Consider the following 15,075-nt stretch of genomic DNA (forward strand, 5'->3'; position numbering starts at 1 on the left):
AGGGGGCTAGAGGGTGAGTGTCGGGGCTTGGGGAGAGGGGAACAGAGGGGAAAATGACACAAAGCAAGAGCTGCTTGGTAAGATGGATGTCTAGAAGGTGGTATTAAGGTTTTACATTTATTTGAGGACACGGCAGAAGCTGCTCTGCCCTGGACAGGCCCAGCGCTGCCCGAGCGGGGAGAGGGGCTGTCCGCCATGTTGAGGGGGTGAGGTGGCTCACGGTGCGCGTCTCCCCTTGCAGGTCTGCGGCGGACGCCCAGCCGGCTGTCGGGGCTGAGCACGGCCTGCCCGCTGCCCAGCCCGCCCGGCGGCACGCTGACCTGCGAGCTGCAGGATTGTCCCTTCTGCGCCAGCCTCCTGGAAGACCCTGAGTTCGCCTTCAGCGAGTCCGACAGCTGCGACTCCGACAGCAATGGCGTCTACGAGTTCACCCAGGACCTGCGGCACGGCGACCACAGAGACCAGCTCCAGCAGCAGCGGGGCAGGAGGAGGAAGAAGAAGAAAAAACCCAAGGAGAGGAACAAGGTAACCCGCCTGTGGAAGGCTTTTGGCACTAAGCTGAAGAGGATCGTGGAGAGCAAGTACTTCAACCGGGGGATTATGATAGCCATTCTCATCAACACGCTGAGCATGGGCATCGAGTACCACGAGCAGGTGAGAGCCCTGAGGGTCTGTGGTTTCAGGTGTTTTCACGTGGTGGCTTGGGGTGACTGTCGAAGCCATGCCCGAGGAGGAGCAAGTGTTTTTCATGCAAGTTGGAAACCCCACGCTGGGCCGAGGGCCTGATCCTGCAGGTGTGTGATGAGCTGGAGCATCCTGTGTGCAAAAAGCCTGGAAGGTGTCTGGCAGCGCTGCAAGGTGTGGAGAGTTTAAATGTGTGTGTTAAGACACAGCGGCTCAGAGCCTGACTGCTTAAGTTGTTTGCTGTGAATTATTCATGTAAGCGTGAATTATTCTGGTGGAAATACCCCTTTGGTCTGATGGTGGTGGTGCGCAGTGGATCTTGTAGTGCAAATAACCCACGCAGAAGTTTCTTCTTTGATCCTGCACCTTTAAATAAAGACTTAAACTGTCAGGCAATGCTAAAAGCAACAAAGGAAAAGAAGTTAATTTTTCCCTGAAGGCTCCAAAACCTTTACTTTGATCTCAGAGGGTGCAAGTAGGTCTTTCTTTTAAGTGTTTGGAAGGTGGAAAGAGAAATCATGCTGTTCCCAGTACTAGTCTGAACACGGTGATGGCAGAAAGCAGTGCTGGCAGCGAAGGACAGCTTGTCCTTGTTGTTGGCTGATGGTAGCTGAGGGGCTGTGCAATGGGAGAGGGAGGTGAGTCATCTGAGCATCTCCAGTTGGTCACTCTGGGGAAAGCTATGCTTTTCTGGGCTTTTCTTTCTCAGAAAAATGGGTTCCTTTCAACTGTTTTCTCGAGACATTCTCTGGAATTTCTCATGATGCCTCTATCAGGTACAGAAAAAGCACCCCACTGAGGCCAGGAGATCCTCATACTGATCTTCTGTGGGGTGGATGCTGCAACATTCATCCTGCGCGATCCCAAAATCTCCACTGCAGGATCAGGAGCAGGTCAAGGTTATTTATAAAGGTATTCCTCCTCTCTGCCTTGGTCTGTCCACTCAGGAGTGAGGAGGAAAGGCAGAGTACATCCAAAGGCAGGACAAGAGTCTCTGCATTTTCTTCTGTCATTTCCCAGGATTAAGTCCTGCTTGGGACCGTGGCAAACAATCCTCCAGAGTGTTGCTACTTTTATTTTCTCTCCACTTGTGTGCTTTAAACCCCCATATTGTATGCTGAGACATTTTCTTTCAGAAAAGTACTGTGCTAAAACACATGAACCTCAGCTGTGCAACAATAAATTAGTTCACACTCACAGCAGAGAGTGTCCAAACCCAACAAAGAAATAGCTGTTGCTGTCAGCTTTCTGTCTGGTTAGTTGTTCCACAACAAGTTTTAAAATTAGGAAATACACCTTGTCAGTAGCCTTTAAATAGACCATTCATTCCTTGCGGCAGCTGCATTTCTGCATGGATGCTCTTTTGTCAGGCAGATACAGCTTTGTCAGTCCTTGGATATTGCCATGACGGATGCTGGGGGAAAACCTTAGGCAGGCTGCAGTGAGAAAGCCCAGGGATTGCATGGAGTATGTCCACAATCACTCGTATAAAGGTAAATTGTGATAATTACATCCTTGCTGCTAACAAAGGAAATCTGTAGCCGGCAAGTTTATATTGGATTTTACCTTGTAAAAGATTTGCTTTAAACCATCTCAAAGCCAATGGCAATAAAGATTCTGAAGCTTTTGGCTAAGGAGCATCAGACTCCCGCCAGCTTTGCTTACAGGCACTGCCCAGCGTGGGCCCAATAAAAAGGGAGGAATTTTGAAGTGAAACCTGTAAAAGTTCCTCCACGTGCCTCACTGCAAAGTGTCTCTGATATGCAGTGGGGATAAGGAGTCGTGGAGCTGTCAGAGCCCAGCCTCGAAACACCTCACCCAAGCACTCTCCTATCAACCGAGTGACCTCCAGGGCATCGCCAGAGGCTGAAACACTATCCCAAAGCAACAGAAAATGGCTCTAGGCTCCCAGACTGTTTGGCATGAAAGCACGGAGCTTCTGTGAGCAAAGCAGGGTGATTTCAGAACCCATGGCCCTCCTCGTGTGAGAATTGGCTGCAAGACTCGGGGTGGGAGCTGGCTTTGCATGGAGATAAGGAGGAGATGCCTGAGCGAAGCTGTCGCAAACCCACAGCGTGGTGTTGGGATGGAGGGGATGTGAGAATGGCTCATTTTGGGTATGCCATGACCCTTGCCAGGAAAAACAGTTTAATCACAGCTTTCTGGTTAATGAGTGACGGGTGCTGCCCAGTCACTCTGCACCTCTGCTCAGAGCAGATATTACAAGGTGAGAAGGTGTGAGCCTTCCCCAGGCTCTTAACCAGGCATGGGTGTTGCCGTCATCTCCTCGTCCACCTTCCCAAGGGCAAATCTGGAGGCCATTCCCCAAGTCATAAGGATTTAGGAGCTGCTCTGTGGCTCTCCTCTGCTTTCCTTGCTCCCACCGAACTGTTCAGTGTTACCCAGAGAGCAGGGTTCAGTGACTCCCGTTGGGGAGGCCTCCTGTGCTCTGTGCCTGCTGACAGCAGCATGGGCAGGGGACTCATGGACCCTGAAGCCCTGCAAAACATCACCTACCATGGAGACATTTGCTCTGGGTGGAACAGTTTAAACAGGTTCCCTGGTCTTGACTCTTGCCCCTAGTTTTCAGCTGTTGATTGGTTTTATCAAACTGGGCTGCAATCAGTGCAGCAGCCACAGGGAAGCCCTCCCCAGACCTCACTGTCTGTAAGGAAATGCCCAATTTCTTTTATAAAAAATTATTAATGTCTGCTTGCTTTTCTTTTCCGCCTTCTCAGACTTTATAGTCATCAGTGGCTTTGCAAATAGATGGGCACACCATATACATTTTTGTTTCAGAGTGCTATTCAAAGCCAAGGCATCAATCCTCTGTGTGTGTGGGAGGGGTGGAGGGTACTGAACAACATATGGCGTGGAAGATAGAGCAGTGCTAGTCCTTGGTGTGTTATCTTGCCTTTCATCCCGGGACATAGCAGCACTCTGCAGAGAAGTCTCACGGAGCCCTCTTGAGGCAATCGAGCATTATTGTCCGTATGTTCTGGATGAGGAAATTGAGGTTGCAAGGTGCCAGGCTGGAGGCAAAAGCCGGTGGGCTTTACTGCTGACCCTTATCGTAGCCACAGGACAAGGGGGTATGTGTGCCATAGCAGCACTTAGGTAGCAGCCTTTGACAAGACAGGAAGGTGATCTGTGTCTGTACTGCCGCAGTCCCGGATGCTGCCTCCGGATGAATGAGAGACCTGTCCATATCCAAATCCCTCAAGGCTCAATATGTGTTTTTATGGGAATTTGAAGCTCCCAGCAATCTGCTCACACGGTTACTCTGGCTGCTCTTGGCTAACATAGCTGGCACCATGCCATTTAATGCACGTAGCCCACATAATACCCTTTTAGGCAAGGATCCTGTCCTGTGGCTAAGAGCACGACCACTGTAGCAGCTAGCTGACTCATGGGAAAGATGAGGAGCTGCTAGAATTGCTTTGCACAGAGCTGTCCTTTAGCAGTCCTGCTCCTCTCAGAGGCAGATTGAAGATTTCATGGCAGCACAGCCGGTTTGCGGCAGGAGATCCGGGTAGCAGGAGGCAGCTGATGATGGGAAGCGAGTTTCTTTGGGACTTCAGTCATTAGCGGCGATCAGATCCTCACGCACAGCACATCCGCAGGGTTAACAGCCAGCTCTGTCTCCCAACTGCCACGTTGTACATGGCTGGTAATTAGGAGGTTACAGGATGCTGTTAGTTAGCAGCAGCACAACTTGTATTTCAAAGGTTAATTGGCTGGTTTGGAGTTCCTTTTTTTTTTTTTTTTTCTCCCTCCCTCCTCTCATGCTTTATTTATTTATTTGTCTATCTCCAGCACGAATAAGCACTCCCACAGATGAGAAAAGCCAAGTACAAAGAAGGCAATCCTTGCATTAATCTTCCAGGCAATTTCAATACATTGGATGATTTTGTTATGCATTCATTGCAGCTGACAATTCTCCAGAGTATCTGAGAACGTGCCATGGCACTGCAGCAACCAAGCAGGAGCAATGAGCTCCAAAACCATGACCTCTTCCATGCCTTTGGGACAGCAGGGAGAGGTGTCTGGCACAGGCAGGTCCTGTTCCTGGAGCTGTTTCCAAGTGCCTCTTTGCCACTGAAAGCTGATACCTTTTTGTCCCAGAGTCAGGTCCTGTGTGTGTTTCACTGGCTGGTCTGAAGAAATGATTGCTACTTCTTTGATCTGCCTTGATTCCCAGCTCCCCAGTTGTTCAGTAGAAGGACAGAGTCCTGTTCATTTGTCCAGGAGAGATGCTGGTGTTATCCCTGCAGAAGGGTGAGCTCTGAATTCATCCATGAGGAACTCTGATTTAAGCTGTGAGGAGAGACCCCCCACTTTGCTCCCCAGAGGAATTTGCAGAAGTAGGTGTTGATACTTGTAATGATTCCACATAAAAGGCTCAATTTACATCAAATGACACTAGAAATGCTATTTTATATTCACTTCTCAGAGGTGAATTACAAATTAGTATTTGTTCCAAGCTATTGCTGTTCAAAGAGCCTTTAATTGCTTTTCTGATCCCTCATCCATGGCATGTTCCGTTCAGAGCAGCTGTTTTCAGAGGAGGTTGAAGCTGACCTTGGTGGGCACCCAGTGGTCCATTGCTTATTAGTGCAAGAGAAGTATTGGTTTTGAGTAGCACATTTTATTATTCTGGAATAAAAGTAATTCTGTGTGATTTAAGGTAGCAACTAGCTTCTCTAGTGACATTCTATTTTAGCATTTGTCAATTTTGGCTTGAAAAATTGGTTTGGCCTGGAAAGCTCAGCACTTACTCAGAAAGCAGAGGAGAATCTTTCAGCAGTGTTTGAAGCAAATTGCTTAAATTCCTTTTGAGTTGTGAGTCAATAAAATAATATCCTGATCTGAGATTCTGACTTTCAACTGGCAAAACTTGTTCACTCTTCAAACTTTCTGCGTGATCCAGTTTTAAGAACTTACACAGTGGCTGGACTTGAAGCAAACAGAATCCCCCAGCCCATCCCAGGATGTGAAAATTCAGCCCAGTATCTTTGTGCTTATTGCATAAATGATGTGACACTCATTCTGCCCTTAATAGTCCTTTGCTTTATGAGTTTGGGCTTTGTCAGCCGCATATGAAGCTGTCCCTTCCCTGTTCCCCCTCCAAGGTCCCAGCAGTAAGTGGACAGCTTTCCCCAAGAGTTGCTTTGGTAGGGAAGCTGCGTGGGTCGAGAACACATACTGGGTCTCCTGAGCAGAGCAGCAGAAATTTGGCTCATTCAACAAATAACTGGTGATAACCTGAATTCTGTCTCCACCTCTTGGGAGGGAAGAGAAGGGCTTTGGTGACCTTGGGGAAGAGAGGGGTGTTTCCCATCCTCTTTTGTGCCCCAAGATCATACCACCTTTTTAGTGCTCTCCAGACCACCTTTCTCCAGGCCCTCTTTTCTGCAGACAGCCACTCTGCCAGGACAGTAACAAACCTGGTAACAGTTTTGGGATCCCCTCTGCACAGTTCAGGCTGCAAGCCTTCTGATCAGAGCCAGCAGCAGCTCATACGTGGAGCATTTACACCTGGCAAAGCATCATTCCCGTGTTAGAGGGAATCAAGGATTGGAGGCAAGACATGAACGGATGGCAAATGTTTGCAGTTAAAAGCCAGGTGTCCCGGCTCAGGGCTCCATCACTGTCTGCTGGACCTTAGCAGTTGTCATGGCAAAGGGGGTAAATCACATCCTTCCACAGGGAGCCTACTGTGTGTGGTGTTCATGGAGCCTTCTCTCTCTTACTCTCCTCTGTAATTTAACTGACTTCTCCACTGCTCTGTTTTCCTTCTGTTGGATTGTATGTTCTTGGTATATTTTTTTTTACTATATAAGGGAAAGCATACTAGAGATCCTTCCATTCCTCTGCCTCCTACCAGACAGGAACAGCACCTCTCCAATGCAGAAACTGGGTGTAATAACTCATTCGAGTGCTGACATACTGAGCAGTCAGGGGAACAACAGAGCTAGTCATGGCGAGGGGAGTTTGCAGTCTGATCTGGTTCCTATAGATGTGCTCATTAGCCTAGGGAATAATATTAGGATACTCCCTGTGGAACTGTAGGCACGTTTTACCACCACCAATGGTTCAGTTCCTTCCCCTCACTTACGCCATTAGCTGTTCTCTGTGGTGAGGGATTGCCCATATAAATCACATCTGCTCTCTGCCAAGATGACAGACTCCTTAAGCAGGTGATAGTAACATGCTTCCCAGCATAAGCTGTGGCATGGAGACTGGAGATCTGCACAGCACCAGTAACAGACCCACGCTGTGTAGCCACAGTGTGCGGGGACCCACCAGATGTGTTTCTTTCATCTGGGTCATGCAGCAAGTCAGCTGAGAGAGTCGCTGAGACAACCCTGCAGGGCTTCTGAGACTGAATCCATGAAAGCCCCATGCTTCATAAACATACATGATGGCAACGGGTGGTTATATATAGAACGTAGACAGATTGTTTGCATTTCAACTGGCAGGTAAAATAAACCAAGTGTAATATAGCCCCAAGAATGAAAGCAGAGTGCACTTGCCAGCTGCATTTCATCACAAAAATGTGCGTAAATCACAGCCATGGGCAGCCTGCTTCACATGGTATGCTGACAATGGCTCTAATGTGCTCCAAGGCAGGGAGGCTTGACACAGCTGGACAGCAGGGTGTTTGCTTTCTGCAAAGGGAAACTGCGATGAGAGGGGGCCTGTAATGAAGAAGGTGGCTTTCACAAACAAAAAGTGTGGTGTTGCATTGAGTCTGCGCCTTCCTGCTGGCTGTCAGCTGAATGCTTTTCATCTGTGAGGGGAGTTGGTGAGAGGGAGGTTGGCTTTGATCAGGTAAACACACCTAGGGGTGAGCACACTCCATGCTCCAGAGCAGGCATACCTGGTAGTCCCTTGCCTGAGTCATGACAAGACACAAGTTGAGGAGGAGCTCGAGCATCTGGTTCATGGCAGCTGTGATCAGCCCCTCCAGAGACATCATGGTGCCTGCAGGCAACGTGCAGAGCCCCAGGTCCCTCCGAGCAGCCCACGTGGCTTTGGTACTGCGCACAGCAGCAGCTTCCCATCCTTCCAGCTGCCTCCATGAAAGTCGGCTGGGCTGTAGGGACAAGAGCAGGGTTAGCAGAGAACAGCAGAGGAGGAAATGTAAAAGACAGCCAAACCAACGGATGGAGGCAGGAAAAAGTGCTTAGGCACCATTGGCAAGGCTTGGAGAGGAAGGTGCCCTGGAGTGACAGGAAGCAAGGAGTGGTTTGGACTTTCTCAGGAGCTCTGGGGAGGATGCAACTGCTGGTCTACCAGGAACACCATCTCCCGTGTTAGCCAAGGCTGTCTCTTTGTTTCCTTACACTTCCCCAGTCTGTCTGTATCCATCTTTTGTCTTGGATTTTTTGTTCCACAAGACGAGGATTGCATTTTGTTCTGTGTACGTCACCCCACCATGTGGGGCTCCCGGGCAGGGCCTGCTAGATGTTATTACGAGTAATAATAACAGTGGGAATAGGAACAGAGCACTGCACCTCTCCCAGCACCAGTTTTTATGCCTGGAGGTGGCAGGTAAACTCTGTGAAAAGGAGTTTACAGCCCAAATACAACAGGAGTGTTACACAAGGGGATATGCAGATAAGAGGATGGGGAGGGTGGTACACGATGGTTCTGTGCCATGGACTAATGGTGCCTATAGATTGGTGGTTCCCAACTGCTAAGAGGCAAAGGAAATAGTCATGATTAATTTAATGCTTTTGTGCCTTTCCAGCCACTCCCTGTGGATGATTGCTTTCTCTGTGTCTTAAAAATAGATTTAACTGAGAAAATGTTAGGAAGGTGTAGAAAAGACAGTCATGCCACACCTGAGAGCAAAGTGGGGTTAGTGTTTGGCAGTACATACGAAATGATGGCAACTTGGTCCAAAAGCTCTGTGTGGAGATTCAGTGGTGTTGCTAAGGTGCCCTGTACACCACCCTTCTCTGGGTACCTCGGAGTGGAGAGGCAGAGCCGGCTGTCCCCATCAGCAGGCAAAGGATTAAAGATGCTCAGGGTAGCAATCTAGCACCTTACGCCAGAGGAGAACTACCACTGCAAGGAAATAACCAGGTATGTTTACTGCTGCTGTCAACCTGAATCATGAATTTTCCTCAGGTTTTAACCAGGGTTCTCCGGCTGGGACAGTGAGATTTTCCAGAATTATGAATGAAGCTTTAAATGTCTCCTTGAAACCACCTTCTGAATGTTTTGTTACAAGATCGGGATGCTTTTTTAGAAATGGTTTTGAGAGGTGGGGGAGAAAGCTGCATCTGAAAGGAGTGAGACTCTTACTCGAAAATGAGGGAGATTTGGCATGCCTGCATGCATTCTTTTAAAGCTCTATTTTTGTTTGCTCTGTCTGGTTTACAGCCTTAAAGACAGCCTGACTCCCAATTTGGGAAAAACACTCTGTGCACAGGCCTTGTAGCATCAGTGATAAAGCCTGCTAGAGCAGGGAGTCTGCCACCGAGGAGGATGAGGCAGGAAGAACACTTGGCTTCTTTCCCCCAGTGAAGGCATTTCTCAGGAGTTTTCCTCTCCTGCCTGATACCTGTACAAATTAATACCCCCTCTCTCCTCATCCTGTCCTTGTCCCCTGCACAGACAAATCCAAAACTTTTTACTATAGTGGCCCTGAAGAAAGCAGCAGAAAGAGAAGTGTTTTATTTATTTTATATACTTCAAAGGGAATTGACTTTGCTGCACATAGACAGATCCTGTAGAGTTCTCTGACTCTCAGCATGACTATACATGGACTTGTCTATGCTTTAAAGTTGGTTTGGATTGAGGTGGTTTGTGAAGCCAGAGTGTGCTGGCCGCTCCTAGGAGCTCTACCTGGAGCTTGGTGATGGGACCAAGGGAACAAAGCCCTGGCTCTGTGTTCCCCAGGTGCGCCTTGCTCTCAAAGCTATCCAGAGTCTAGGCAGAAACTTTACAGCTCCAACCTGCCCCAAATCAAATCAATAAGAGGAAGTAAATCAAACCACAGGGAGCTGCTCAATATGAGAGAAAATCGGAGTTTTCCTTTTGTTCATGAAGGGTTCAGAGGGGAAACATCAACCCTGTCAGCATTGTTCATCCACAGTCACTGCTGCCTGGGAGTGAAAAGAGTTTAAAGTCATTTGTGTAAATTAGTTTCAGCCAGGGAGTCTGAAAGCTGTGTGGGTTGCGGGGCAATTATCTCCTTGCAAATGGCCTGTGTTACAGGGGCCATGTTGCAGAAGATCTCTCACTTGTGCTAAGGTCTCTTGAAGTTGCCAAAATAAGAGATCAGCATCTTGAATGTCTTTAAAGCAGAACTACTAATATGGTACGTTGGAGTGCTGGCAGGTATCAGCTGATATGTGTGCCAAAGTACAAGGGAGTGAACTGCAGAGTGTGGAAGTGCAGGGGGATTAAATGCCAGAAATCCCAGTTTATGCTGAGGACTACTAGGAGCCGTGAATGCCTCTGAAAGCCCCTAGACCCAGAGGTGAGTGGGGGGGGGACAGCTCCCCACCTCCTCTGAGGACAACATAACCCACCAAAACACTTCTCAAAGATATCCAAAAAAACATTCCCATTCCTCTTCTTGTTCCCTGCTCTTCTTTCCCTAGCTGTGTCCCCTCTTTAGGGTGCCACTGGGATCTCCTAATGTTCAGGCTGGAGTTATGTTATTTACATCCCTTCCTTCCCACTGCCGGAGTACCAGCATATACAGGTACCCCCCAAAGTACCAGGAATTGCTCCCTTGCTGCAGTGTGGGGAGTTTGATGGCTGAGAATGTACCTCTGCTCCTTTCTTATGCACAGATTCTCCCTGTTCCTGAGACTTAAGTTTAACCTGTGAGTGAGTGATGGACAGGCAGGCTGAGACCAACAGACAGATACTGACCCTGCAGCTAACAGTGGAGCGGATATTTCCCACCTGAGCTTGCAGAAGTCCTTTTGTATTTCAGAAATGATTTAATGCTATGAGTTTCCTCCCACTCCTTTTTTTTTTTTTCCCTTGCTAGTCAATGGGTAATAGCAGAGGATTTCATTCATATTTGATTTTTTAACTATAGCATGAAATCTGAATGCTGTATTTATGGCTGCAGCTGTCACTCCTCTGAAAACATGCAGTGAAATGAAGGTTAACAAGTTTGGGCTCTCGGGAAAGCATGTAAAACAGCACTGCAGAAGACTTTGTGTCACCACGCCCGAGTGAAGAGCAGATATTTTCTGAGGTTCTCCAGTCCAGGGTTATTTATCATCATCTGAAGCAAATACTTTTCTAATTGTTTATCCTTGTTTGAAATTCTCGAAACCCCAAATCAAATTCTTTTCCCTTGTACAATATACACAGAAAGTACAGGATACAGAGCCTGAAGGAATGGTTTAATAGTTTAAGAATCAGGTTGGCACTAGCCAGACTCGATGCAGCCATGTGTTCAGATCCCAGGGGTGACCACTCACCAGGAGGTAGACAGTGCTCCGTACCATTTATCATGTATTCACTTAAAAGCAGTTGTCCCAATTACCATGGCTGAAGGAGGAGATACTCTCCCTCTCTTTAAAGAGCAAGGGAACGCCACGCTGTTCGGTCCCCCCCGCCACGTTTGCACTGTTTCTCTGTGCTTCCTTACTCCTGTGTGCACGTGGTCTGAAGTTTGAAGCCCTGGCTGGTTGACTTTAGTGATTTGCTTAAATAAGACAAAATAGCTTTTGGCCTTTGTTTGAACAGAACTTGGTCTGAAAAGTATCAAATATACTCAGGAATAGTGTACTTGGTATAGAAGGTCTTGTTAGAGCCTTAGGGCTGGTGGCTGTGTCTCTCTAGGGTCGCTGTATTCAGATTAGGGCTCTGTGTGGCTCAAGGTAGTTGTGTCAACACGAGATGTGACGTTTCAGCCGCGCCTATGGGCCTTTCTGTGTCCGACTCAGTGCCTGAAAAGCAGAGTGAGGCAGACTGAGACCTAGCATGGGTGTTGGGGGAGTTGGGCACCGGTGCAGACCAGAGCTCTAACCCGGCAGGACCATACGGATGGGATGGGACGTGAAAGCTCTGTCTTAACAATGCAAATGGTGAAGCCATCAAGATTGATGGAGCTGGGGTGTGGGAGAGTTCAGACATATTTCTAGTAATCACATCCTTCCTGTTGTGCGTTGTTTTTGTTTCTAAGACTCTAAAATAGACTGTGTAGGAAGTTGCAAGATTTGGACTCCTCTGCCCAGTTTTGCAGATTAAGGAGATAGAGCTGCTCTGAGAGGCGGCCAAACACAGCTCCAGTGCTCTTCTGAGAAACCTCTTAATGCACAAGGATCGCTTCTGCCTTGCAAATGCTCACGTCCCTCCCTCTCCCTATCACGTTCACACCGTAAGAAAATCGGGCAGGCTGTCCTCTCCTGTATTAATGCCCCATTGCCTGCAGTTAATTAAACTCTGCGTGATACTCAATGCAGCGTGTCAGTTTGGTTAACGCCTGTCAGCCAAAGCAGTAACTTACCCCCATTATCTGTGGCTCTGAGTAAGCAGCCGCATTCTGGGTCTCTAATTCACTCCTCACACTCCTCTCATGCAGCGTTTGCTGCTCACCCAAGTTTTTGCCGTGCCAAATTTGGCACCCAGAAGGTGCCATTCCATTTTTTTAGCATCTCCATAGAAACCACTTCGGAGTTGTAGAGTGCAGGGTTTGTGCAAATTTAAAAAGCAACTAATGTAATGGTTCAGTTCGATCAGGTTTCGGACTGCCAGTCGCTTGGAAGGAGTGTGTTTCAACGATAAAGTTGGGAAGAAAAGCAGCAGAAGTTCTCAAAGGCAGAGATGCAACAATTTTCTACTATTTGAGCCCCCGGGGTAGAGCTTTTATGATAGCACGAAGTTTATCTGAAGATTGTTTGGAGGGAGATACAGACACTTTTTACTCTTCCACAGAAATCTAGGTAAATTTCTTGCCAGGAGGATACTTGTTTATGTACAAAGTTGCTTTTTTTATGTGCCAGCTCACTTCTTCACCTTGTTAACACAACTGCCTCTCAGTTTGACCTCTCTTAAAAAGGTTTAAATGCAAATAGATTAAGGTACTTTTGATGTCTGGGCTAATGAAGTCCTGTGCCTCCTCTGTTTAATTTTCTAGCAGCCAGTGCAAACCAACCCTAGGTCCAGTCCTGTCTGCTCCTCAGCTGTGCTGATAGACATGTTAATTCTGGGTTGGGTAGCAGAGAGGCAGGTGTGAACAGAGGATGCTTCTCTGTAGTAATTCGTGCTTCTCTGTCTCTATCACAACCATCTAAGGCAACTTTTAGACAAGGAAGGCCTCAGAAATAAAAAAAACATCATTAGACAGCAAAGGGGGAAACTCCTTGCTGTGCTCAGATGTCCGAAGGTCACAGTGGTTTAGCAGCATCGGTCCAGGTCCATGGTCACCAAGGCAATAGCTCATTGCCATGGAAACACTTGCCACCTTCTCAAGCAAGAGCAAGTCCTGATGTTTAGGAAATAATTGCTTGAGATCCACAGTGTATCCCACCCCTTGACACATTTGGGGACTAAGAAACAAAATAATTTGACAGCTTTCACCGTGATCTGTCCATTTTGGAAACCCATGAGGAGAATTTCCATCAGGGCAGAGACATTTGCGAGCTGAGTTGCTTTCTCAAGGGCTCACTGTTTGCACATGGTTGTTTTAGCTTTGCTAGTTTATTAAAGCCACTACACTGGAGATTGCATCTTGAATTTTCTTTCACTCCCACTCTCTACAAATAAAACCTTGTGTTGCCTGTTTCATATGAGAACTGACATAGCTGTTTGGAGGATATGGATCAGTTTGGCTTGTTCTTAGGGTTGCCTCTTCAGCAGGGGGTGGTTGGCTCTGCTCCCAGGGCAGGGAGCTGGATCAAAGCCCTGGTGCGACTGGCGTAGCTGTGAGGTCTGGTTAGAGCAGAGGGTTGGAGCAACCTGTCCTGCATGACTGTGCCTCGCAGCTCTTCCCACAGGAGAGGCATCACTTCTGCTAGTCAGAGCCATGGCAGGGATGCGAAAAGCTGCCAGGAGGAAAACTTGAATGTGTCAGGAAGGAAGGTTGCAAATGAAATCCTTTGGTTGGTTGGTTGTTTTTTTCTTTTTGTCTGAGCTGTCACTGTCTGAGAGATTTTCCCTGGGTGAATGGATGGTGTGCGCAGCAGGTTGGCAGAGCCACGCGACTCAGTAGGGCTGTGGCATGGTCAGGTGCTGCCCCAGTGCTGTCCTGGGGGAGCAGGCAGTGCAGCGACCCAGAGCTCATCTCCTCTGCCTGGAGGGTTTCTCCTGCCGTGGTTCCTGCACACGGCGTGGGATCAGGATGAGGACGTCGTGGCAAGGCAACACGGGGGGATAGCATGGCCTGTGCAGAGCATGAGGGCTGGGCACAGCCTGGTGTCATGTGGGAGAGGAGGGATGGAAAGGGCTACCTGGCCCTTCACCCAAACCAGGCATCTTCTGTAGCAAAGTTGCTGCAAGATGATAAATCAGGAGGAGTGTGCTGTCTCTTTTACCTTTGCTTTTCTCCACCTCGCAGCTCCCCTTGAAATGACAGCAGCACGTAATTGCATCGCTTTGGCGTTCACAGCATCAGTGCTGATGATTTGAGAGATGTTATTATTGTTGCCATTAGCAGTGTAATTAGTAGTTAGCGTAACAGTCCCTTTGCCCAACTCACCAAGGCTGAACTAACAACCTCCAAAACCAAACACATCCACTCCACCAGCCTGGGAAGAGAGTCTCTACTCTCAGGTGTTCAGCAGTCCTGCATCTTCTGAAGCTTGTCACTGCATCCTTGTAGTAGTAGTGAATTACAATAATTTTAATTAGTACTACTGTTGTTAGGGCTAATTGAATTTCATTATTTTAGCAGTAATTTTATTTCATTATATAAAATTGGAAAGACTATACTTTTTTTTCTAAATCATTTTGTTCCCATAACAATAGAAACAGTGCAAATCCAGGGCATGCTTGGGGGTGAGGCATAATTCATGCAAAAGAAATGAGAAAAATGCAATGGAAAGTCACCTCCTCATTTTTAAGCCCTATTTTCCAGATTTCTGTGTTCTTCCCCCAGTATTAGAGATAAATATTTCAAGAGAAACACATTGCAAATCCAGCACAGTCATTTTCTGTTAATTTTGTTCCTTGGTTATCTCTGAACATTTGTGATGGTTTAATATGATTTCATTTCATTGGGGTTTTTTGTCAGGAAGGTGAAAATGTGGAAGCACTGGGCTATCTCCAAACTCAGTGGTGGTTCCACTGAAATTGAGAAATTCTGCCAGATGAAAATCCACTAGCTGGCTATAGGATACAAACAGCTGATGTGAGGAGGAACAAGAGTTGCTGGGCTTTGCTGCTGGTTTGTGCTCACATTCAGTAATT

General features: G+C 47.6%; 1 protein-coding gene across 1 annotated transcript in view; it reads left to right on the forward strand.

The window, feature by feature from the left end:
* CACNA1H (calcium voltage-gated channel subunit alpha1 H) overlaps positions 1 to 15,075 on the forward strand; it is a 128,214-nt gene that overhangs the window by 42,519 nt on the left and 70,620 nt on the right. The window contains exon 8 of the mRNA XM_074886017.1: positions 242 to 654. Within this exon, the coding sequence (XP_074742118.1) occupies positions 242 to 654 (413 nt within the window). The remainder of the gene's footprint in view (positions 1 to 241; positions 655 to 15,075) is intronic.

This window comes from Strix uralensis, chromosome 16, assembly GCF_047716275.1.
Source record: "Strix uralensis isolate ZFMK-TIS-50842 chromosome 16, bStrUra1, whole genome shotgun sequence".
In the NCBI taxonomy this organism is placed as follows: domain Eukaryota; kingdom Metazoa; phylum Chordata; class Aves; order Strigiformes; family Strigidae; genus Strix; species Strix uralensis.